Genomic DNA, 27,110 nt, shown 5'->3' on the forward strand with positions numbered 1-27,110 from the left:
GGGGTTATTGCTGTACACCTGGTCTTTAATATAGCCCCACAAAAAGGAGTCGCATGTGTTCAGATCCGCAGAACATGGCGGTCAATCGAGGCCCTTGCCAGTGGCCTCTGGCTACCCCTGAGCCAGAATGCGGTCTCCAAAGTACTGCTCCAGGACATCAAACACTCTCCTGCTTCGATGGGGTCGAGCTCCGTCTTGCATGAACCACATCTTGTCGAAATAAGGGTAATTTTGTTGAAGTCAGTGTCACCCTGGATAATGGGGATGAAATCATCTTCCAAAACCTTCATGTACCGTTCGGTAAGTCACTGTGCCATCAAGGAACATTGCACCGATTATTACATGACTGGACATTGTACACCATACTGTCACCTGTCAAGGGTGAAGAAACTTCTGGATCGCGAAATACGGATTCTCAGTCCCCCAAATGAGCCAATTTTGCTTACTGACGAACCCACCCAAATGAAAGTGGGCTTCATCGCTAAAGCAAACAACAATTCTCGTACTAATTCCCATCACGCCCCGCGGCCAACTGTGCAGTTTGATCGTCCTCTTGCAAACTGTTCAGAAGCTATGACTATTTTATTTCACATAGTTCTATATTCGTCAGCCTGTATACCTAAATAAAAAGAGAAAATCTGTCTCGCTGACCTCCTTTTGCCGGCCGTGGTGGTCTCGCGGTTCTAGGCGCTTCAGTCTGGAACCGCGTGGCCGCTACGGTCGCAGGTTCGAATCCTGCCTCGGGCATGGATGTGTGTGATGTCCTTAGGTTAGTTAGGTTTAAGTAGTTCTAAGTTATAGGGGAATGATGACCACAGCTGTTAAGTCCCATAGTGCTCAGAGCCATTTGAACCGTTTTTTTTTTTTTTTTTTTGACCTCCTTTTGCAGGTGGGACTAAGGCGGTAAGATGGAGGTCGCCAATTCGAATTTGGTCCATGGCTGAACCACAGTAACATGCATGTACCCGACGTCGATTTATTAACCAAAAGGAAACAGAATCGGGTACTGGAAATAGCTACATCTGATATGTACGTAATGTACGTAAGGCGGCTGTTGGTTTGTCCTGAATACCATGCATTTATTGGGTCCAGGGATTGAGTCTAGGTGTAGCCTCTTGACATTTTAAGATTCGATCCATCACACAAGTTGATATTTAATACATAGTTCCCAGTTCTCGGGCAACTTCGATTCCAATAGTCATTCATGAGATAAGATTGTATAGCTTTGACAACACATGTTACTGCAGCTTAACAGATCTTGTGTGAATGCAGGAAACTCATAAATGTGCCAGACATGTGACACGCATGAATGGCAAGTCAATTCATCTGCATATTGCAGATGTTCACTGAATCTTGTGCAGCTGCAGCTAGGCTTACAATGGAGGGCAGGCCGTGCGGTCGAAGAAAATTTCTTTAAACGCATTTGACATCATCAGCATGGCAAGAGAGAAGTCAACATCGGATAAATATGCTATGTCTGACGTCAGTCATAAACACCTTTGATAACACCTCAGTTACACTCATCCATCCGCAATCAGCACCACGAGTATATCACGATTAAGCCGAGGTCAACGTTTCCAGCTGAACCCACGGCATGAGGAATGACAAGTGATGAACTCGTTTTTAGTCTGTATTTAATAGTTATGTTTGTTACTAGCAATTAGCGTTCCGCGACTGTTCAAAGGCCTTCCAAGACTTGTTGCTGAGCGGGGTAGCCGCGCGGCGCCTTGCCACGGTTAGTGTAAGTTAGATTACATAGTGTGCAAGCCTAGGGACCGATGACCTCAGCAGTTTGGTCCCACAGAACTTACCACAAATTTCCAATTTTCCAGGACTTGTTCCACTGCTGTGTGTCCCGTGTTATTGCTGTTACGATGTTCCACAACACGATGGCAGCTCACATCGGCTTCTGCTTCCTTGTGATACCGCTTCTTCTTTTTCATTTCAGGAGCAGTTAGTCAGCTGGTAGTTTGTTCGTGACTAATAGGAGTGGCATCCACACGAAGTGCAGTGTCCCAAAATTCGCGTTCAAGACATAAACCATGTATGACGAGAAACCTGACTAATATTGTAAGCCTCACGATGAAATCAAAGACTTTTTGCCATAGAAGAGCTCGTGGAACTGCATTTTACAGCGTCAACATTGCACTGGATCGTACACAAGCAACGTAACTGAAATAATAGTTCAACACACGCGATAATCGATCATTGTGATGCAACATTTTGCTCAACCTGCGAAAGTAATACGCAGCGATTCACGAGTTTTACTATTTTAATTCTATTACCTTGACACCTGGTTTGTATTCAACGAAATATACCTAACTAAAAACTCAATTAATTCCACTTACGTGACTACTTGAAATGCGAACGTACGCGTTCAAACTTCCCTGTAACGTTTGCAATTTTGGGCATACTTTCTTTATAGAAGCCCGTAATAGATTTGATAGGTTACAGTTAAAACTTTCTGACGGTTCAATTTGATAATACTGCTCATTCACGAGGTCTTTAATGGCTGTATGTAGGAGCACAAGTATTCGTTACATCTTTACTCCTTCCCTGTTGGTCGAAGTAATCTGTCGTTAATTTACTGAAAAAAGTAATCATTCTTTAAAAACTTAAGGATAGTAACCGTTAATTTATAACATTTTTGAACTGGTGATGGTTTCATGTTCCGTTTTATGTTTTTAAGAATAACCCCATATATATATATATATATATATATATATAAAAGTATATATATACTTTAAGAATATATACTTTAAGGATAATATTAAAATTATAGCGCAGCCGATATACAGCAAGGGCAGCTGTTTCGCTAGTCTCATACTTGATTTTGGGTAAACGTTCCCGAAATTTCGCCGTCTTGTTTTCTAGTGAAATTGCACAAACGAGAGAAAATAGAAACTGATAGCTTTGAAATCTGCACGTTTACATTACCATTCAACTCTTCTTATCTATTTCACCACGAAAAACAGACATGAAAGTAACCTCTTTGGACACATGCTTCCATATGCTCGTGAAAGGTAATTTTGGGATTTTGATCTTCATTGAGCGTTGGATATCTCTCAATGATCTGTTTGTTCTGTCTGACATCACGCCCTGGCCAAGTTTTTATGGTGTTATTGCCAAATGGTCCAAATTTTCAGCCATTTTCTCTACAGTAGCGCCTTTACTTTTTTTTTTTTTTTTTATTTTTTTTATTTTTGAGAGTGCCTCTTCACTGGGGGGTGGGATGGGGTACTTCAAGATGATCGCGTGGACGGAGGAGTTTTGCTTTTCGGGCAACTACACGTGGTGTTATCCAGTCACAGACGGTCATTAGGGTTAGTTGGGATTGGGTCGTTTGGAGGAGGAGACCAAACAGCGAGGTCATTGGTCTCATCAGATTAGGGAAGGAAGTCAGCCGTGCCCTTTCAAAGGAACCATCCCTGCATTTGCCTGGAGCGATTTAGGGAAATCACGGAAAACCGAAATCAGGACGACCGGACGCGGGATTGAACCATCGTCCTCCCGAATGATAGTCCAGCGTGCGAACCACTGCGCCACCTCTCTCGGTTAGGTTTAGTGTTTAATATGTTAGAGTTGCAGAACTAAATTAGGAGCCAGAGTTGATGCTCTCAGGGATACACCAGTTAGCAGTTAGAGAGGTCTCAAAGCAGCACAGAAATTGCTCAGGGCATATGTACAACTAAAGGAGCGGGCGCAGGAGGTGATCAGATTGGTATCGCACAAATCCAGGACAATGAAGAGAGGTGGATGGATGCTGGAGGTAGAATACTGAAGAGACATAAGCCAACTGGATGAAGCGGCAGACGCCGCAAGGGGGTTAACAGAGGCACGTAATTTAACGACGGAGTAGCATTACGCGCAAATTGTGAACTTTGAGAGCAGCGTATTGAACACGCATGCTTCAACAGTTGACTCAGGAAGTCGTGGATTATGCCAGGGCTTCGGCTACCACTCTGAACTGGAATTTTGAACCGGATGCAGGTAGTACATGCCAGATAAACGATAATGAGGCTATTGCAGTCACTACAGGATCTGGTAGGCACATGAGTGGAGTTAACGAATTTGCAAGAAGCTGTCCATCAAGTGCTACATGGGCAGTTAAGTCCCGTTTGCTGTTTACCACCAGAATTCCAGCTAGTGGCGGAACGAACAGCTGGAACTAGCTGTACTAGTACCATAACGCCACGGCGGGTGTGACATCAGATAATGTGGTTGTACATAATCCCCTGAAGACACCAGTGGCGTGCAAGTATGTGGTGTTGGGTGTTGTACGGTGCTAACTTATCTGGCGAAACTGCGACAGTTGGAAAATCTGTACAGACGAAAGAGGAAGGGGTGCTAATATTAACGGAAGATGAGTACTGACGTGTCGTAGTGGCCAAGGGTAAGCTCCAGCAATGTCAAGAGTGGGGTAGTCACCATATGCCAACTTGCGAGCTTGCCACGAGTGGAAGCACTTGCCTTGTTCAACTCTTTGGGGGTAAAACGGAGGGACAACCTTGAAAGGAAGAAGTGATCAAATCACAACTATACTTTCAAAGAAAGGATTTACACTGGATATACTCTGTGTGCAACAATGTGGTGGTGGGTGCTAGTTATTATGAGCAAGGAATATTCAAGGGAGCACAGCACGTAGAATTGTGAGGTATCTTAATCAACAGTAGGATGTGTGAAATTACGGTTCAAATGGCTCTGAGCACTATGGGACTCAACTGCTGAGGTCATTAGTCCCCTAGAACTTAGAACTAGTTAAACCTAACTAACCTAAGGACATCACAAACATCCATGCCCGAGGCAGGATTCGAACCTGCGACCGTAGCGGTCTTGCGGTTCCAGACTGCAGCGCCTTTAACCGCACGGCCACTTCGGCCGGCTCTGAAATTACGGAACCCATGCTTCATTTACCAGTTACTATGAAGGGAGTTGAAAGTAACATAGTAACAGCAGTATTGACCAGACAAACCTCTACAGAAATTGTCAAATGAAAACCTTACCTTCCTCAACAGCACATGGGAACTAAGCCTGGACCGCTCATTAAGTCAGATGTTAACAGCTTAGGAGGGGCAGATCACTGCAGCGTATTTTTCAGCGTGTGGAACAGTTTCGATATGAGACAGGCCAGGTGAGTGTGGCCTTGAGTGTCTCAATTCTAGTACCACGATGTGTCTGATTTTGCTCTGCCTACCACTCACACATCTGAAATGACAAGCCATGCAAGAACCCGATCCAGTGGTAATTCAAGTTCCTGTAGATTGGATTCCCTAAACAAGGGATGAAAGACAGATTTGTGGAGCCAGAAATTAATATAGTAATTTGCATAATAGTTGGGGCTATCCGATGTAGTATTATATACTTGTTTTACAGATTAAGGGTGGAAGTAATTACAATAGAGAACTGGACCAGGGCAAGACCTAAAGGACTGGGTCTTCTCTGTGTACGAGGACAGTGTAGTTCCGCTATTCAGTCTTTGAACAAAAGTTATAGGTCTTTAGCGAAAGTAATGAGCAGTAGTGTGTAAGCTAACACGGAGTGTTGCATTACCAGCTCCAAGTCAGTAGCTGTCAGTGTAACAGTGTAACAGGGCGATGCCACCACACCAAGGCAAGTCTTGTTATGGGTGACTTGATTAGATACCACGTTTTAGTGAAACAAATCAGTGCCACAGGCACACTATTCAGTCTGAACTTCTTGTCACCAAAATCCTGCAGCACCACCATGGCACCAGGGCTACGCCAGAGAGTGAGATGACTGAGCACCACCAGAAGCAGCCGTGGCTTCAAGACTAGGGTGCAGCTACCACTGGCACTAAGTCCTACACGGAACTCAGTGCCACAGCCCCACCGACTTGCTGTCTGTGCCTGCTGCTGCTGACACTGAGTTCTTAGTTGAGCTCGCTGCCACCATGCCAGCTGTGGTCATACCCAGTGCATGGCAGTCTTCGCGTACAGGTACAGTAATGCGAGCAGAGAGAGGGGCCGTGCAGGCTCTACGACACCGAGGAAAGTACTTCACTGTTGAAGTCAATGGCTGTGCTCTAAAGGCTGCCGAACTACCGTGGGGCTTCTGTCAGCAAAGCAAAGTGCTGGCGCAGCAGCCAGGGCAGAAGCCGCCCACATCTCAGCATCAGCCGGGGACAAGAAAGAGGTGTGGTGGCTCACTACATCATGTACTGAAGTCAATAAAAGTCATTCGTACCTGTCCATAGGGTATCCACTGGGCGAGCTGATTCACCACTCACCCCAATCCTTTCAGTAGGAAGGATGCAGCTTGTTATTTCAGATGGAGAGTTACCCATACATGCAGAAGGAACTTCAAGTGCATCCTAGGGAAGCTGTATATTAATTACCATGTCGACAATATTAGTATAACCAATTAGTTATTGCAGATAATGTCATTATCAATAATTTAGTATGGGCTGTAAAAATCACTCAAATATTCCATTGGATACCGGTAAGATTTCAAAGTGGTGTAAAAATTGGAAACTTGCTTTAAATGCTCAGTAATGTAAAACTGCGCTCTCCCCAAAATTGAGAAAGTAGTATCTTTTGATTACAATACCAATCTACATCTATATCAATACACACCAATCTACCTTATGGCGCACGGTGAAGTGTACCCTGTACCACTACTACTAATTTTCTTTCCCGTTCCACTCACAAACAGAGCAAGGAAAAAGAGACTATATATATGGCTCCATATGAACCCCAATTTCTTGCATCTTATCTTCATGGTCCTTCTGTGCAATGTACACTGGAGGCAACGGAATCATTCTGGGGCCAGCTTCAAATGCCAGATCTCCAAATTTTGTCAATAGCATTCCTCAAAAAGAATGTCACCTTCCCTCCAGAAATTCCCATTTGAGTTCCCAGAGCATCTCTGTAACACTTGCATGTTGTTCAAACTTCCCACTAGCAAATCTAGCAGCCCACCTCTGAATTACTTCAACGTTTTCCTTTAATTAAACCTGGTGTGGCTCCCAAACACTTAAGCAATATTCAAAAACACATCAAACTAGCATCGTGTATGGAGTCTCCTTTACAAATAAGCAGACTTTCCTAGAACTCTCCCAATAAATTGAAGTCGACTGTTCACCTTCCTTAGCACAGTCCTCACATGCTTGTTTCTCTTCGTATCACTTTGCATTGTTATGGCCAGATATTTAAATGGCATTACTCCATCAAGGAAGATACTATTAATGCTGTATCCAACCATTATGGGTCTGTTTTCCTACTCATATGCACTAACTTACATTTTTCCACATTTAGAGCTAGCTGCCATTTATCACACCAAGTAGAAATTTTGTCAAGGTCATTTTTTATCATCCTACAGTCACTCAACTTCGACACCTTACCATACACCTCAGCAAACAATCACAGACTGATGCCCACCCTGCCCACTAAGTCATTTAAGTATATAGAGAATAACAGCAGTCCTATCAACTTTCCTCCTGATGGTATCCTTGTCTCTGATGAACTCACCATTAGGAGGCAACATACTGGGTACAACAACTTGAGAAGTCTTCAAGCCAGTCACATATCTGTGAACCTATTCCATATTCCTCTACCTTATTTAACAGCCTACACTGGGGCACCATGTAATATGCTATCTGGAAATCTAGAAATATGGACTGATTCACAGTTGGAATCGGTTAACTCATATGAATACACATTTGTAACAATATATAGGAACATGAAATGACCAGTTAGGCTTAGTAGGTGTATCAGGCGGCAGCCTTTGGTTCTTTGGTAGAACACTAGGGAAGTGTAATCAGACCACAAAGGATATCGCAAATAAAATGCTTGTGTTATCCGAAGTGTCTGCTGTAGGTGGTGCACAAATAGCTCAGTATATGCAAAACAAAAAATTTTATTTGAATAGAGAGGAACACACTTCAACTTAATATTGACAAATCTTGAGAAGCATGAAACAAACTAAACTCGTTTGGTTAAGCACAGACAGTCTTTCAGCCCTTGGAAGGAGAAAACAAAGTTCTGCAGTTCTGAACTATTTTACTAAAGAAAAATCCAAATGAAGTCTTCTGAATAGAACATAAAAACATTCCACCTGTCTGGTAATGAGAAAAACAATGTGCTGTACTGAGCCTCAGTTCTAAAAGATAGGAGAACAACTCTGATCATAAGTTGTAAACACACTTCAGAGAAAAACTGTCAAAGTTCTTGAGCCGCTTAAAAAATTAACTGCCTGTTCAAAGTTCTCACAACATATATAAGATAATGACAACGTCTGATAGGAACTCTAAATCTGATAACACAAACCAGCAGGGAACAGTTAGAGTCTAAGTTTCAAAGAAGTAGTTCTACATCTGGTGATGTCAAAAACAGGCTATCACAGAAATATTTTGAAATCAAGAATCAGACTTCCTGTCAGGCCATGCTCCAGGGCATGGGACCCATACAAAAAGGAGCTAATGGGCGATACTAAACATATGCAAAAAAGAGCAGCAAGAATGACCACAGGTTTGTTTGGGAGACTGTCACAGGGATGTTGAAGGAACTGAACAGGCAAAGAGAGATGTAAACTATTCTAAGAAAGCTGCAAAGTTCCAAGAATCAGATTAAAGTGATGAATCTACGAAAAAAATAGCCCCAACAGATCACTCCCATAGAGATCCCAAGGACAAGAATAAACTAATGACAGTGTGCACAGACGTGTTCAAGCAATCATTCGTGGCACTCTCCATATGCAAATAGAATGGAAGGAAGCCCTAGTAGCTGGTACATTGGAAAGTACCTTATGTCATGCACGTCACAGTGGTTTGCTGATTATGGATGTTGATGTAAAATTTCAACAGATGGCTTCTAAATGTGAGTGGTTACTATGACTTGCATCAAGGCCAAAAATAATGATGTTAGATTTGAAAGGAATCCTCGCAGCAGTTGCGGTGGAAACTGTGGACAGCATGGCATCTATAACTGCTCCCAAACAGAACACACAACAGTGTGGGAAGAGGGAAAAGGAGGAAGGGAGTGGTTGGCAGGCAACAGAATGAGAACAACAAGATATTACCCTATCTTCCACCTTTAAGCTCTCTGATTTTCAAATTTCTTCCAGTATAGTCCCCAAAAATCAGTCTTCCCTACTCATCTGTCCAATAAGTCTCCCCTGATCTGGCATCCTGGGTTACTTTCCTGAACTCTACCACTTCTCCTAAGCCTCAACAGTCCTTATCCTTCACCACTGTTCCTTCACCATCCACTCTTCTGCCAGGAGGAGGAGCCACTGGCTCCAAAAGCTTCCATACATAATGCCTTTTATACATATGTTCTCCTGCCACTGCTTGGTGAGTAGATTTTGTCTATCCAGCTACATTATAGGACCGACAAAATGTTTTACTTGCCTTCATCACACATAGGTTTCTGAGCTCTTGAATCAGGGAAAACCATTTCCTATAACTTTATTTGTTAATGAGATACTTCAGGAAACATATAAGATGTCTTGTGGTCCTCAGTGTCTGACTGATAATTTACTGATTCATGACGTCATAGGAATGTCCGGAAACTGACTTATTTTAGCAGGAAATTAGAAAGTCAAACAAATGTAAATTTCTTCAAATATATTTGTATTCTCATAAAACATATTTTTGTAGTAAAAATTACACTGTTTCCAAATGAAATGGCAACAAAAGTTTTCATCGGTCCTAATACAACATTATGACTAACCGACACCAGAGCAATACACAGAACAGCATGGCAGCTGCACCCATAAGCAAATAACAATATAACAGCTAGGTAAAGATATCACTGTAATATGATATTTTTTATAGTTTTTGATGTAATTTGTTATTATGGACCACCATCATAAAAATAAAATGTAATTTCAAAGCAGAGTGTCAAATGAAGACAGCATAAGAGAAAGATAAAGAAGAATGAATAACTCTAAGCTATCCAGAGTCGTCATCACAGCTTTGGAGACAGTGAAGTGGCAAGTTTAATATCTATGTATACACTGCTGAGCCAAAATTTTATGACCAACACACATTGTCTTGCAGAAAGAGAGAGACGAATGGGGAATCATTCTAACAATGACTGCAAACAGTGAAATCCACTGACATAAGCAACCTTGATGAAGGCCAGATTGTTATGGAGTGGAGTCTGTGAATAAGCATCTCCTAAAGGGCAAAGTTGGTCACCTGTTAGCATCCTACTGTCTTGAGCATCTATGCAAAGTGGTTGAAGGATGGTGAAACCATGAGGTGGTCCAAGGCACTGGATGTCTGGGGTGTTGGATGTCCATGTTCATCACAGAACGTGCACACATTGCTGAACATTGTGTTCCACTGAAGAACAAACCCCACATGGTCCCATGTTGATCAGTGATATTAGTTACAAGTGCAGCTGGTATGCGATCATTAAGATTGGACTGTGAATCAATGGATGTCAGGTGAATCATGTTTCTTGTTACACCAGTTTGATGGTCATGTCCAGACAATTTGTCATCCAGCTGAATGACTGCCAAAACATGGATTGTGCCACTTATGCAGGCTGGTCAGGAGAGTATTAAGCTATGTGGAACATTCAACTAGGCTTCTATGGAATCTGTGTCAGTAATCAAAGGTGCCATTACAGCTGTTGACTATGTGAACATTATCACGGACCACATGCGTCCCTTCTTGCTTGATGTCTTCCCTGGTGATGACACCTCTCAGCATGATAACTGTCCATGCCACAAAGTCAGAATCATGCTACAGTGGTTTGAAGAGCGCAACAAAATTGCCTGACAGAATGCATTGGGAGCACTGCCACCTATCATTTCTGTACCAGCAAGCCACTGACCCATTTTGGGAATTGTGTTACTTATGTGTAGAAATCTGGTGTTACATATCTTTGCAAACCTATCACGGACTTGCCAAATCCATGCTACTCAGAATCACAATTGTACTGTGCTCCAAAAATGGACTAACATGCTATTAAGCAATTAGTGATAATGGAATGTCAATGCACAGACAAGTGCATGGGACTGAAGATGAAACACCATTGCTTAGCCTGGTGCACGGAACTGAAGAGGGAACACCTTAGAAAGTTGCTAGTGGGAGCGGACTGCAGAAAAAACACCAGGAAACACAACAGATGAAAAATGGAATGCCAGTCCATGGACAGACACTCTGGACTAAGGATGCTGCACGAAGGAGTGAAACACAGCTGGAATGCCTGGAACTGATGTTGGAGGGGGAAGAGCCTAGGTACAAATAGTGGATCCATTCCATTCACTGCTCATGACCAGTCTCAGGTAGCACCTAATGAAGATAACGAGTCACAAAGTTGAAATATCATGCAAGAATTATGCTGACATCTGGCAAAATATTCGACAGCTCAAAATGTTAAATGGTGATAATATTTTGGCCTGTTAGTCTATACCTAAATAGTAACTTTTCAATTCAAATTTAAGTGGTTGTCACTGTTGAGGTTACTGCATTAACAGGTTAATCAAGACCCTCAGTATCACAATTCATCAGATACCTGCCATGTATATTTCCACAATATTTTTTAATAATGGAATCTCAAAAAGATGTGCTGTGGCCAATATTATTATTGCTTCATACGGCATTGGTTGCAAAAGGTAGGTGCAGCACTAATGGTCAGTGCAACATTCTTCCATGGTGAACATGGTCTGGCCTATGTAAGTCATAGCACACTGGAAAAATAAAACAGTCACCCACAATTACAGATCGTAATTTACTGATCGCCATAAGGTCAGCCATCTTACATGTTGGGCAGAAAGTCACTGTGATCTATATTTCTACTCTTCACTCTGGTTTTCAGCCTTAGCTAATAGTAGCTGTGTTTCATGAACAATAAAGCCAATTGCAATGCTGAAGGGTTTTATTTTGAGCTGACAAACACAAATATTCATCATGGAGGTTAACAATCATGCTCACAGGGGCAATTTTTGAGAGATGTGAACATGTATGGATTTTATCTTTTTGTGTGAATATCAACGCAAGAAAAAGTATACTCTAAATGATAATGATTGACAAGTGGCTGAACATTTGTCTCTTATTGTGTTGCACAGACTACATTTACCTATGATGTGAGAATCACACTCACTCCCATGAAAAGGAACCAAGTGTCACATAAATCGAACTGTGAACATCAGGACAATACAGTACAGCATTGATAATCTGAATGTTGGTCAACCAAACGAATGCTTACGACTGCTAAACTAAACTGTTACTCGCTCATGTGTAACCCCCACTTACCCGCTACTGTCTTGCACCCCCCCTCCCCCCTGCATGAATGCCGAGTTGCCATCAATATATATTGGTGCTCTGCTTCGATGACTATTAGATTTGTCATGTAAAGTAACATTTGACATAAAATGCCTAAACACAAACGTTTTGTCCTTTCTATGAGAGATAAATATGAGATTGGAGGAAGGCGAGTCTACAACCACCTTACCTGATTAGTATAAGTCTGGTAAACTTACAATTACAAATATAAAAAAGGAAAAGACTAGCATCACAAATTTTATATTTAAGCCTAGTTCTGCTGATGGATTGACAATTTGGAAAACTATGCAGCTCACCATGATTATAGATCTGGATAAAAATTATTCCATTTCATTGTGGCAGGGTGGTATAGCAACCAGTTTAAAAAGTATTTCAGAATAAAAACATTCTCAGTTGTGAAATTATTTACTATCAATGACACGTTTCACTCTTTTGGGGCATCTTCAGATTGTGTAAAAGCAGCTGGATATGAAACCCATCTGTGTGCATGCCAGAAGGACATTGTGCTGCATGCGGCTCATAGCACCTTTATTTTTGTAAGTGTGTCCTATTTTGTATTACTATAGTGGTGTCAGCTGGTGTGTTCAAGGACCACATTGAATTTTGTGTGTTCAAGGACCACGTTGCATTTTGTGTGTTTTTATGATGGATGGATTATATATCCAGTTACTGTTGCATACATTTTCCATTTTAAACAGCTATATGTCAGATGGGTTTCATTTCCAGCTACTTTTACATAATCTGATAATGCTCCAAAGGTGTGAAACACATCACTGACTGTAAATAATTTCACAACTAAGTCTGTTTTTATTCTGAAAGAAAATGAAAAAAAATATCTGGATGTTAGATGCTGCTGCTTGTAAATGGTTTACACAAAAGACATCATAAGGAGAACTTATACCTTGTCCCAATTTAATAAAAATCTTGGAGGGCCATCAAATTTTAAAGCAAACACAGGCAGTTTAAAACACCTTAAGCCATGACATGGCACTCATGAACTTCAAATACCAAGAGAAAAATGTCTGCTGATTCTTCAACAGTGGCTTCTTTCAAAACAAAACTTAGGGACTTATTGAGAGAAAAAGATTATGATCTCAAAAATGTTCACAATGCTGAAGAAATTGGGCTAAATTGGAAACCTTTGCCAAGAAAAACTCTTGATTCACATCATAAATTAGCAGCATCCGATCCTGAAGTCAGCAATTACAGCTTTAGCTTGTGCTAATGCTACTAGTAGCCATTGATTGCCTATGCTCAAAATTGGTAAAAGTAAGAAACCACATTGTTTCAAACACGTGAATATGTCAGCTACACCTATTGTTTACATCTCACAAAAGCCAATCTGGATGGATAGTATGATTTTCACAGAATTGTATATGGAAATTTCTGCACCCTCTGTAAAAGTACACCAGTTAAAGAATGGTAAGAGTGAGAAAATGATATTGCTCCTTGATAATGCACTAACTCTTTCATTGTGTGATATCTCAAACCAAAGGGATGAGTTCTAAAAGAGATGTTTCTTCCACCTAACGTAAAATCCTTATTACAGCCCAAGATTTTATTATTTAGGCTTTCAAATGGATTTACAGGAAAGAATTGTTATAAAAGTTATTGTTGGAAACGAAAAACGAGGGAGAAGCAAGTCTGTTAAGGAATTATAAAAATATTGACTTGATAGACGTAACCTACATGATCAGAGCAGTTCGGCACGGTGTCAAGAAACATAATTTGAAGAAAAAGAAAGAAGTCCTGGAATAAAATTTTGGGGACGGCAGATATTTCTGAAAGTGTAACTGAAAATTACAAACAATGATATGTCCAAAATGCTCACTATGTTAAAACAATTCAGTTGCCATGAATGTGAAGAGGAACATGTTCAAGAATGGACGAGTTTCGATGATGCACATCCAGGGCATTATGCAGGGTAGCGAAATTTTAAACCTTGTCAATGATAAAGTCTCACTTTGTAAGGATCTCATCAGCTAAGGGTCCAGAAAATGAAGATGAAAATATACTGGCTGCTTCTAAGGCATTTACATATTTAGATATTGCCTTGGAATGATTGCAAGCTCACTGTATGAGAGATCTGTCCTGAAAAAAAGGTTGTGACTTAGCTGTTTGTAAGCAAGAAGCCTTGCTTAAACAGACAAAAATTAAGTATTTTTTTAAGCGTACTGTATATGCAATATGTATTATTTTTGGTTTCCTATACTGCACTACGTTCATTCCCACTGTACTTGCTTTTGTCATAATGAAAGGGACTCATTTTATTAAAAACATATATAGTTTTTACTGGTACATTGGTAAATAAAAGTATACAGTGTGATTATCCAAATAAACCAGTTTTCCAAATACCCATGTCCCCTATCAGTCATACCCAAATTTTGTCTGCTGCTAATTGTTTGCTACAAGAGTTCAGTTACCTTTGGCACAAGCCAGAAAGTCTTATGGTAAAGTGCCCCCATCCACCTTACATACCAGTATGGCGAGTACACTGCAAACAAATCTGGAAGGAATACCTCAAGGGCAGCAGAGATACATGCTACCATGAAGGATGTTGTTTTGTTAAGTCTGGTTGCCAGCGGACAATACCACTGTCCATGAGAGTTAACTGTTGCCAGTGGCAAATTCCACGTTTAGTCAAGGTTAAAACCATCACCATGATTAATTAAATCATTAGTCAAATGTATTTTAACACTTTCCCTCAAAAATGGATACCAGAAACATCAAAGACAGGTTGAAATCTGGACATTCATTGCATGGCTTGCCTGTATACACTGCTCAAACACAGCAAATTTATCAGGCTGTAGCAGACCAGTACAGCATCAATATTCCACACAATGTTCTTGAATTATATATGACAAACAACACAGATAGATACATATCTGCCTTCCATAGAATCTAGCTACCTTCCACAGAGACAAAGAGTGTGTCTACCTTTGGTGCTGGCAGAAAATATCCTTGACTACATTTAGAGAGGCTACAACTTATGTTATTGGTCAAATGTTTGAATGGCATAAAAACAAGACTTCATATAAATTACAGAGTGGGTTTTTATCCAAATTTTCATAGACACATGAAGAGTAGGAAATGACCAAATGGGTTATCAAACTGACCAGCCAAGGTATAGTTTTCAAACAGAAAATGTCCCAACAAAAAATTATGTTAATTGCTGGGTAATCAGGGTAATTAAGAAAAATATTTAGTGATTTGTGGGAAAATTGTGTATTGGCTTTTTATCTGAATCTTTACAGCTATATAAAAAATGGGAACTGAACAAATAATGGCATACAACACTACCGTGAGGTCTACTCTTGCAAAAGTAAATTTAATTGCCTGACAGTAATCAGGATAATTAAGGAAACTTCATTTGTGATTTGAGGGAAAGCTGAAATATTTCACAACCAGCTGCTGTAGGTTCGCAAATGAAGTGTCAAAAAATTCATCTCTTCAAAGCCTAGCAATTTTGTGCATAAAAAATTGTAGTTATGTGTTCTCTAACGCTATAGATACAGCAATAAGGAATAGCGCAGTAGGCAGTACAGTTGAAGAGGAATGGACATCTCTAAAAAGGGCCATCACAGAAGTTGGGAAGGAAAAGATAGGTACAAAGAAGGTAGCTGCGAAGAAACCATGGGTAACAGAAGAAATACTTCAGTTGATTGATGAAAGAAGGAGGTACAAACATGTTCCGGGAAAATCAGGAATGCAGAAATACAAGTCGCTGAGGAATGAAATAAATAGGAAGTGCAGGGAAGCTAAGACGAAATGGCTGCAGGAAAAATGTGAAGACATCGAAAAAGATATGATTGTCGGAAGGACAGACTCAGCATACAGGAAACTCAAAACAACCTTTGGTGACATTAAAAGCAACGGTGGTAACATTAAGAGTGCAACGGGAATTCCACTGTTAAATGCAGAGGAGAGAGCAGATAGGTGGAAAGAATACATTGAAAGCCTCTATGAGGCTGAAGATTTGTCTGATGTGATAGAAGAAGAAACAGGAGTCGATTTAGAAGAGATAGGGGATCCAGTATTAGAATCGGAATTTAAAAGAGCTTTGGAGGACTTATGGTCAAATAAGGCAGAAGGGATAGATAACATTCCATCAGAATTTCTAAAATCATTGGGGGAAGTGGTAACAAAATGACTATTCACGTTGGTGTGTAGAATATATGAGTCTGGCGATATACCATCTGACTTTCGGAAAAGCATCATCCACACAATTCCGAAGAAAGCAAGAGCTGAAAAGTGTGAGAATTATTGCAGAATCAGCTTAACAGCTCACGCATCAAAGCTGCTTACAAGAATAATATAGAGAAGAATGGAAAAGAAAATTGAGAATGTGCTAGGTGATTATCAGTTTGGCTTTAGGAAAAGTAAAGGGACGAGAGAGGCAATTCTGACGTTACGGCTAATAATGGAAGCAAGGCTAAAGAAAAATCAAGACACTTTCATAGGATTTGTCGACCTGGAAAAAGCGTTCGACAATATAAAATGGTGCAAGCTGTTCGAGATTCTGAAAAAAGTAGGGGTAAGCTATAGGGAGAGACGGGTCACATACAATATGTACAACAACCAAGAGGGAATAATAAGAGTGGACGATCAAGAACGAAGTGCTTGTATTAAGAAGAGTGTAAGACAAGGCTGTAGCCTTTTGCCCCTACTCTTCAATCTGTACATCGAGGAAGCAATGATGGAAATAAAAGAAAGGTTCAGGAGTGGAGTTAAAATACAAGGTGAAAGGATATCAAAGAGACGATTCACTGATGACATTGCTATCCTGAGTGAAAGTGAAGAAGAATTAAATGATCTGCTGAATAGAATGAACAGTCTAATGAGTACACAGTATGGTTTGAGAGTAAATTGGAGAAAGACGAAGGTAATGAGAAGTAGTAGAAATGAGAACAGCGAGAAACTTAACATCAGGATTGATGGTCATGAAGTCAATGAAGTTAAGGAATTCTGCTACCTAGGCAGTAAAATAACCAATGATGGACGGAGCAAGGAGGACATCAAAAGCAGACTCGCCATGGCAAAAAAGGCATTTCTGGCCAAGAGAAGTCTACTAATATCAAATACTGGCCTTAATTTGAGGAAGAAATTTCTGAGGATGTACGTCTGGAGTACGGCATTGTATGGTAGTGAAACAATGACTGTGGGAAAACCGGAACAGAAGAGAATCAAAGCATTTGAGATGTGGTGCTATAGACGAATGTTGAAAATTAGGTGGACTGATAAGGAAAGGAATGAGGAGGTTCTGTGCAGAATCGGAGAGGAAAGGAATATGTGGAAAACACTGATAAGGAGAAGGGACAGGATGATAGGACATCTGCTACGGCATGAGGGAATGACTTCCATGGTACTAGAGGGAGCTGTAGAGGGCAGAAACTGTAGAGGAAGACAGAGATTGGAGTACGTCAAGCAAATAATTGAGGACGTAGGTTGCAAGTGCTACTCTGAGATGAAGAGGTTAGCACAGGAAAGGAATTCGTGGTGGGCCACATCAAACCAGTCAGTAGACTGATGAAAAAAAACCTGACAAATAGGCTTCCCTTGAATCACATATTAAATTTTGGACATTTCAAGAACAGAAGACATTAGGAGGAAAGTGGGGTGGTAAAAAGTTAGTCTTTTCAAGGCATCCCTATTAACACCAAATTCAGGACATTTTCAAAACATAAGATGCTAGGAATGTCAAACAGGTGTCAAAAAGCTTTCTGAATAAAACTTGAAAACAAAAAAATTTGAAAAAGTCTAATGTTTTGTGAAATGATTTTTCTAAAAGAATGAAATAAAATAGATTAAAGAAAGATTTGATGCACCTTTGGATGGTGCTCAAAATCATGTATTGCAAATCAGGTACCAACTGAAATTTAAACTTCAATGTTTAACTTAAAATCTTGGAATTTTAAAGAGTAGTGCAATATATTTGTCTAGTGAATTACAAAGACCGTGCTGTCCAATGTTGTGTGGCCTTGACATATTTCTATCATCTATACCCAAAGGTGTAAAAAAGCTCCAACAGTTTTTCAGTCTCAATAATTTTTCACTAGACAATACTTCAAATTTTTGACTTGTACCTCATTTCCTGTACTTGATCCTGAGTATCATTCAAAGACACATCACATGTTTCTCTAATGTATTTTATTTCTTACTTTTAGACAAATTATTTTATAAAATATTTCACCTTTTTTTCTTTTCTTTTAGAAGACAGATTCCCTGCGAATGCTGGGAAGGCTTGAGACAGGAACATTGCCTCTTCAGCCTCTCGAGGTAAGCCACACACCTTCAGATTTCATTGCAAAGCTTTGTGGATCTGCCATGGTGGATAACTACTCTTTTCAAAAACTTTTTTGTGGTGTTCTTCCTGTAGATTTTTCTTATCAACAATCATACATTAACCATTGAACAAATGCATTGGGCACATAATATTAATCTGCAGAAGATGATGACAATTGCCCAGTGTTGTCTGTGTTAGTCTGCTTGTGGAAGACACCACGTTCCAGGCTGCTGCATGTTTTATTAAAAATCAAAAATTAAAAATCAAGACATACCTGAAAGAGAGGTATTTATCCTTTCCCAGCCCATTGGTGAATCTAATATTCTAACAAATGATGGTGCAGAAACTGATGAAGTTTCTTTTCATCATGGGATCACTCTACAAAAGTGTCAGCCACATACTTTCAAAAAATAACAGGCTCAAACTTTGCCAAGACCGATGCCTTGTCAAAATCTTCATGGAGATTCACAATTTTAGTGTGCACGTTCACAAGTTGTGTGAATACTAGCTAGTTTGCTGTCAGTCCAATGTCTCCACCCTGCACGGCTGCCTACCTGTCACCCACAAGTGTCTCTCTTACCGAATTTTTTGTGTATTTGTACAAAACAAGCAATACGTCACAACGCAGTGCTGTATACAAACAGTATGTTTATATGCATTTTGTTACAGGCTCCACCAGCGGAACTAGCTACACCTTTGAGAAGCACGTGCATCTGGAAACTGGTGGCACTGCTATGATCAACAAACACTATCCACATGTCACATGGTCGCAAACATACTTTGCCTGTTGGGTACATAAGGCGAAGCAAACCCTGTGGCAGGCTAGTTCTGTTGTTCCCACAGTTCTGGGTTAGGAGCCAACTGCACTTATAGCTCATCAAACAGAACTCACCGAGATGAGCCGGGATGTTCCACACTGCTTAGCACTGCTGTCTTGCTGCTACGCGACACTACATCCCAACTGTAGAATTGGTTAAGAAATTTGTTTAGCCATACACAGTATGCTAAAACCTTGGGATGTATCCCATCACTACCAGTTAACTTCCCTGTCTTTACATCTTGGGGTGCTGTATCTAGTCCCTCTAGTGTGAAGCCCTAAGACAATTGTGTATTGGCAGGTGTTATTTGCTGACTGTTACTAAACTACTTCTTTGTAACAATATTATGAGATGGAAAGTTGCTACTCAACATATACCTGAGATGCTGAGTCGCAGACAGGCACAACACTCAAGTGGTTTCAGTTGCCTGAGACTGCAGTCGTTCGTGTGTGTGTGTGTGTGTGTGTGTGTGTGTGTGTGTGTGTGTGTGTGTGTTCTGTTGTTGTTGACAAAGGCCATTGTCCAAAAGCTCTAAGTGTGAAAATCTTTTTGTTGTGCCTATCTGCAACTCAGCATCTTTACTATATGGTGAGTAGCAACTTTCCTTCTCATAATATTGTTACATTCCATTCTAGATTTCCCATTGTTTGATTTAAACTACTACTTTTATTTTTCAAGTATGTTTTTTATCTTGTCAGCTTTTTGAGGTGAAGCAATTCTGATTGCTATTTGGTATGGTGTCACTGAGTACTGTACAACAATTGGTGGGCTGCTTATACACAACTTCTTCAGCAAACGCCAGGACTGGTGACTTGATTTCTTACATCCCAACATGGTGGTTGTTTTGATCCCTTCTTTTAGATTCATTCACTCTTCACACAGTTCATGAGCTAGGTCGAAATCAGCATCTACTATATGTGATTCATAATGTTCTTCATATTCCTGCCTCTACTCTGGAATATATTCCTTACGGTAAATCTTTGGTACACATTTATTTGGAGTCGCAATTACAGCATCAACAAATCTGTCATAATTTTTAGATGAAGCTGCATCTATCTTATTGCTTTATCAGATTCTCTAGAAATTGTTTCTCAGTTTGCTCACTGAAAGTGACATCTCAGTTCTAGGAATGGATTAAATAACTGGAAACTGACACCCTGCTTCTTACAAGACTGGTTGGTGTTGGCCACTTGGAAAGTCACCAAGATCTTGTCTGGATATATGTAAAAGTTAGTTTTGAGAATTTTATGATGAGTAGCAGAGATCTGGGTAGTAATCCCTGTTCAATGTTACAGACCTGAATGTACACCTACCTTTTGCATAAAAAATGAACAAAGGCATTATATTTCCAAATCATCAAATCAAGTATGTAAGCATTACAGACACCAGTAACCAGCATTTAATACTCTGTGTACATAAAAGTATAGTGTTCTATTCCACTGCTGTGCTTACAACATGAAGCTGCAAAGCCATCCATGCACAAAATGAAAAAGAAGAGATACAAAAATCTGTACAATACCTTTCTGGTTCACTGTCACTGCTTGTTGACTCCACTCCATGTTTGAGCTCCTGAAAGAAGGATTAAGACGATTAATAGTTGTAGTGGTGGTGGTTGTGGTGGTGGTGGTGGGTTGTAGTAATAATAATAACAGATCAGATGGTGCTGAAATATGGACCATTTGCAAAGCTAATGAGAACAGTATTCCAACAGTTGAAATGAGGTTTTTTGTTGAATGTCAAAGGATATTATTTCTGACACTTTTCCCAAATACCAACATATACACTATTTTTAAAATATCATGGGAGTAGGACTCTGAGCATCTGCGACACTCCACTGAGCAATAACTGAGAACTGGGTATGTTACCAAATTACACCTTTTCATCTTTCACAAATTAACTTAACAATGAAACATCATTCCATCCTCGATCATTTACACAAAAAGAATTGATATGTCTCACAGATGTCAAAAACAGAGTGGAAACAGCTGTCGCCTTGGGTGCTTTTCATTGGATTTTGAGAGCTTCAGCAGTGTGTGTCCTGGAGCATTTACTGCTGCCTGAAACCTATACAGCACACTCCATATAAGTGTACGGAGGTCACCCCTGTGATATCTATTCCCATTCTTCAAATAAAGGCACTTGACATTTCTTGGAGAGACTGTGATGGAACAGGATGACCACAAATGCATCTGCCAAGCACATCCCACATATGGACAATGGTGTTTAGGTTGGGACTCAGCACCAGCCATTCCATTACTTCAACGTCCAGACTTCACAAGACAACACTGCTGATGCCCACCATATAGGCCGTGGCATTAAAGCAATTCAGGGCCACCACTGTATGCAAAAGTGATCACATGGTCCAACAATATCCATACAATGTACTGCCAGGTGGTAAGGCAACCATGGGCAACAACAAGATCTATATGGCAGTCAACACAGAACCTTGAAAATATTTCTAATTCCTGGACAACATTTGGCAGGTACTGCACGCCACAGATCTTTGCCCACAAACACATCCACCACTTTATGTCAGATGATATGTGGACTCACCTGTGAATAGCACATCTTGCCAGTGACAAAGTTGACAGCTGACATGGGAACGGCAGAACTGAAGTCAAGCTGCAAGATGTTCTCATGTCAAGTGGGGTACACGAACAAGACATCTGGGTCATAAGGTCCTTTCTTGTAACCTGTTCATTAGGTACCATTGGAAATAGTGGCTCCAGTGGCCCTTCTGAGATTGTCTTGCAGTGCTCTGGCAGTTTCTGTATGATGCCACAATAAAGAGATGGTTAGATATTGGTCTTCATGTGGGGTTGAAATGTGTTGGTGACCTTGTCCAGCTTGCCTTGTGTATTGACCTGTCCCCCTGTAGTGTGTGACACATGGGGAAGCTGTGGAATCTGCAGCAACATGAACAGAAGTCCATCCAGACTGAGCAACCCCGCAACTTGCACTGCATTAAGATGTCACATTTAATGCGATCAGTTGAATATAATGTCCACAAATGACAACTTCCATCTGTGTACCTAACTAGAAAACACTGGGACACTTCCTTCTGAGGGCTCACATGACACTGTAATGCATAACACAGCCAACAGATCCAATAGATGCTGAAGGACTTTAAATGTACCCTGCACTGAAATCGAAGATTTCAAGTCACGCAATAAGACCACAGGTACCACCTGTATCAACATAGATTTAAAATATCTGACACGGATACATGTGTTCCCCTAATTCTTTTGAACTGTGTAGAAGTAACTAAACACAAATTCAATGCCACAACATGCAACAAGTAGGCCTCAACATGTACAATGACATGATAAATACATGATTTCTTTGGGGAAAGCTGTGCAGACTAACTGTGCAAGCAACAGAGTGAGTCACAAAACTGAAACATGCTTCAGGTCTAATCCAGGATGACTGATGCTGATTAATTACAATGAAATTTAAGTTCAAAGAAAAAAAGCACACTTTTTATCAGGAATCTTCCAATGTGTTTGATGCAGCCTGCCATGAGTTCCTCTCCAGTGCCAACCTCTTCATCTCACAGTAGCATCTACATCCAACCTCTCTCCTTTTTTGTTGTGTGTATTCTGACATCTACTTTCTTCTACAACTGTTGCCCTCTATGGCTCCTTCTAGAATCGTGGAAGTTATTTCTTCCACGTCTCAACATATGTGCAATAATTCTGTCACTACTTCTAGTATGTGTTTTGTATTAATGCCTTTTCTCAACAACATTGTGAAGAATTTTGTCAATTTGATTGGTCCACATAATTATCAGCAGCCTTCTTTCTATTTCACCCCAACTCAAACACTTTGATTCTCTTCTTTTCCAGTTAACCACAGTCCATGACTCATACTACAATCCAGTACTCCAGACATAAATTTTCAGACATCTCTTCCTCAAATTAAGGCTGATGTTTGACACTAGTTGACGTATCTTAGTGCTGAATGCTTTTTTTGTATTAGACTTCTGTTTACATCTTTCTTGTCCCATTCATCAGGTATTATTTTGCTTCAAAACAGCAGCACAATTCATTTACTTCATCCACCACATGGTCACGAATTTTGGTGCCAAGATCACCACTAATCTCATTTCTGTTGTTTCTCAATACTTTTGCCTTCCTTTGGTTTACTTTCAATCTACACTCCGTGCCCAGTATATTGTACTTCCATTCAACAGCTCCTGTTATTCTTCTCCATTTCTAAAGAGGACAGAATTGTCCTCAGTGAAGCATATCAGTAGCAGCCTTTACCTTGATTTTTATTCCACTTCTACCATATGGCGGCCTGTGTAGTATGTACACAGATGTAGATGTACTGTACAGAGTGTTTCAAAAAGAATAATTCAATCACAAAACTCCATATTTATTGATAGAAACATGTTACAAACACGGGATGGAATGAAAAATACTCAAAAAATTTAAAAGTTTTAGCTATGCTATTATAAATGCTCTGTGTGTCCACCACCAGCAGTAGCATGAATAACATCTAGAAAATAGCTATATTCATCATCAACTTTACACAATGTGTCTGTTATTACAGAAGATATAGTGGCTATTATCCTGTCCTTCACTAGTTCTATGTCATGAGATAATGGGGAGATAAACAGACTTTTCTTCAAATACTCCACAAGAAAAAATTGCATGGGGATCATATCTGCCAGTCTTGCAAATCAAGAATGTAGGCCAGTGTGTCTAGGTACTGTGTGTTCCATCCAGCACTGAGGCAGTGAGTCATTGGTAAATTGACATACAGTGTTGTGCCAGGGTGGTAGAGATCCATCCTGTTAGAAAATGAAGTCATCAAACTCGTCCTGAAGTGGAAAAAGCCAGTTCTACAGCATTTGAAGATAGCCATTCCAGTCAGTGTACTATACTCCAAAAAGAAGGGACTGTACGCTTTTTCATGAGAAGTGGCACAAAAAATGTTCCCTTAGCAGAGCCTCTTTCATGCTCAATAATGTCACAAGGTTTCTAGAGTCGCCAAATGTGCATGTTATGTTAAGGTTACTTTACAGTTATATCTAAAAACAAAGATGATGTGACTTACCAAACGAAAGCGCTGGCAGGTCGATAGACCCACAAACAAACACAAACATACACACAAAATTCAAGCTTTCGCAACAAACTGTTGCCTCATCAGGAAAGAGGGAAGGAGAGGGAAAGATGAAAGGATGTGGCTTTTAAGGGAGAGGGTGAGGAGTCATTCCAATCCCGGGAGCGGAAAGACTTACCTTAAGGGGAAAAAAGGACGGGTATACACTCGCGCGCACGCGCACACACACACACACTCACACACACACACACACACACACACACACACACACACACACACACACACACACACATACCCATCCACACATATACAGACAGAAGCAGACATATTTAAAGACAAAGAGTTTGGGCAGAGATGTCAGTCGAGGCGGAAGTGCAGAGGCAAAGATGTTGTTGAATGACAGGTGAGGTATGAGTGGCGGCAACATGAAATTGGTGGAGATTGAGGCCTGGTGGGTAACGGGAAGAGAGGATATATTGAAGAGCAAGTTCCCATCTCCGGAGTTCGGATAGGTTGGTGTTGGTGGGAAGTATCCAGATAACCCGGATGGTGTAACACTGTGCCAAGATGTGCTGGCCGTGCACCAAGGCATGTTTAGCCACAGGGTGATCCTCATTACCAACAAACACTGTCTGCCTGTGTCCATTCATGCGAATGGACAGTTTGTTGCTGGTCATTCCCACATAGAATGCATCACAGTGTAGGCAGGTCAGTTGGTAAATCACGTGGGTGCTTTCACACGTGGCTCTGCCTTTGATCGTGTACACCTTCCGGGTTACAGGACTGGAGTAGGTGGTGGTGGGAGGGTGCATGGGACAGGTTTTACACCGGGGGCGGTTACAAGGATAGGAGCCAGAGGGTAGGGAAGGTGGTTTGGGGATTTCATAGGGATGAACTAACAGGTTACGAAGGTTAGGTCGACGGCGGAAAGACACTCTTGGTGGAGTTGGGAGGATTTCATGAAGGATGGATCTCATTTCAGGGCAGGATTTGAGGAAGTCGTATCCCTGCTGGAGAGCCACATTCAGAGTCTGGTCCAGTCCCGGAAAGTATCCTGTCACAAGTGGGGCACTTTTGTGGTTCTTCTGTGGGAGGTTCTGGGTTTGAGGGGATGAGGAAGTGGCTCTGGTTATTTGCTTCTGTACCAGGTCGGGAGGGTAGTTACAGGATGCAAAAGCTGTTGTCAGGTTGTTGGTGTAATGGTTCAGGGATTCCGGACTGGAGCAGATTCGTTCGCCACAAAGACCTAGGCTGTAGGGAAGGGACCGTTTGATGTGGAATGGGTGGCAGCTGTCATAATGGAGGTACTGTTGCTTGTTGGTGGGTTTGATGTGGACAGACATGTGAAGCTGGCCATTGGACAGATGGAGGTCAACGTCAAGGAAAGTGGCGTGGGATTTGGAGTAGGACCAGGTGAATCTGATGGAACCAAAGGAGCTGGGGTTGGAAAGGAAATTCTGGAGTTCTTCTTCACTGTGAGTCCAGATCATGAAGATGTCATCAATAAATCTGTACCAAACTTTGGGTTGGCAGGCCTGGGTAACCAAGAAGGCTTCCTCTAGGCGACCCATGAATAGGTTGGCATACGAGGGGGCCATCCTGGTACCCATGGCTGTTCCCTTTAATTGTTGGTATGTCTGGCCTTCAAAAGTGAAGTAGTTGTGGGTCAGGATGAAGCTGGCTAAGGTAATGAGGAAAGAGGTTTTAGGTAGGGTGGCAGGTGATCGGCGTGAAAGGAAATGCTCCATTGCAGTGAGGCCCTGGACGTGCTGAATATTTGTGTATAAGGAAGTGGCATCATTGGTTACAAGGATGGTTTCCAGGGGTAGATTGGGTAAGGATTCCAGGCGTTTGAGAAAGTGGTTGGTGTCTTTGATGAAGGATGGGAGTCTGCATTTAATGGGTTGAAGGTGTTGATCTACGTAGGCAGAGATATCATCTGTGGGGGCTTGGTAACCAGCTACAATGGGGCGGCTGGGATGATTGGGTTTGTGAATTTTAGGAAGAAGGTAGAAGGTAGGGGTGCGGGGTGTCAGTGGGGTCAGGAGGTTGATGGAGTCAGGTGAAAGGTTTTGCAGGGGCCCTAAGGTTCTGAGGATTCCTTGAAGCTCTGCCTGGACGTCGGGAATGGGATTACCTTTGCAAACTTTGTATGTGGTGGTGTCTGAAAGCTGACGCAGTCCCTCAGCCACATACTCCCGATGATCAAGTACCACGGTCGTGGAACCCTTGTCTGCTGGAAGAATGACGATGGATCGGTCAGCCTTCAGATCACGGATAGCCTGAGCTTCAGCAGTGGTGATGTCGGGAGTAGGATTACGGTTTTTTAAGAAGGTTTGAGATGCAAGGCTGGAAGTTAGAAATTCCTGGAAGGTTTGGAGAGGGTGATTTTGAGGAAGAGGAGGTGGGTCCCGCTGCGACGGAGGACGGAACTGTTCCAGGCAGGGTTCAATTTGGATAGTGTCCTGGGGAGTTGGATCATTAGGAGTAGGATTAGGATCATTTTTCTTCGTGGCAAAGTGATATTTCCAGCAGAGAGTACGAGAGTAGGACAGTAAATCTTTGATGAGGGCTGTTGGGTTGAATCTGGGAGTGGGGCTGAAGGTGAGGCCTTTGGATAAGACAGAGGTTTCGGATTGGGAGAGAGGTTTGGAGGAAAGGTTAACTACTGAATTAGGGTGTTGTG

At 41.2% G+C, this 27,110-nt stretch overlaps 1 protein-coding gene across 7 annotated transcripts in view; it reads right to left on the reverse strand.

Annotated features, from left to right (window-relative positions):
• LOC124550887 (zinc finger protein 239-like) overlaps positions 1 to 27,110 on the reverse strand; it is a 270,087-nt gene that overhangs the window by 84,115 nt on the left and 158,862 nt on the right. For all 7 annotated transcript variants that reach the window (XM_047125660.1, XM_047125651.1, XM_047125658.1 and 4 more), the window contains exon 8: positions 20,877 to 20,926. In XM_047125660.1, the coding sequence (XP_046981616.1) occupies positions 20,877 to 20,926 (50 nt within the window). The remainder of the gene's footprint in view (positions 1 to 20,876; positions 20,927 to 27,110) is intronic.

This window comes from Schistocerca americana, chromosome 9, assembly GCF_021461395.2.
Source record: "Schistocerca americana isolate TAMUIC-IGC-003095 chromosome 9, iqSchAmer2.1, whole genome shotgun sequence".
Classification (NCBI taxonomy): Eukaryota; Metazoa; Arthropoda; class Insecta; order Orthoptera; family Acrididae; genus Schistocerca; species Schistocerca americana.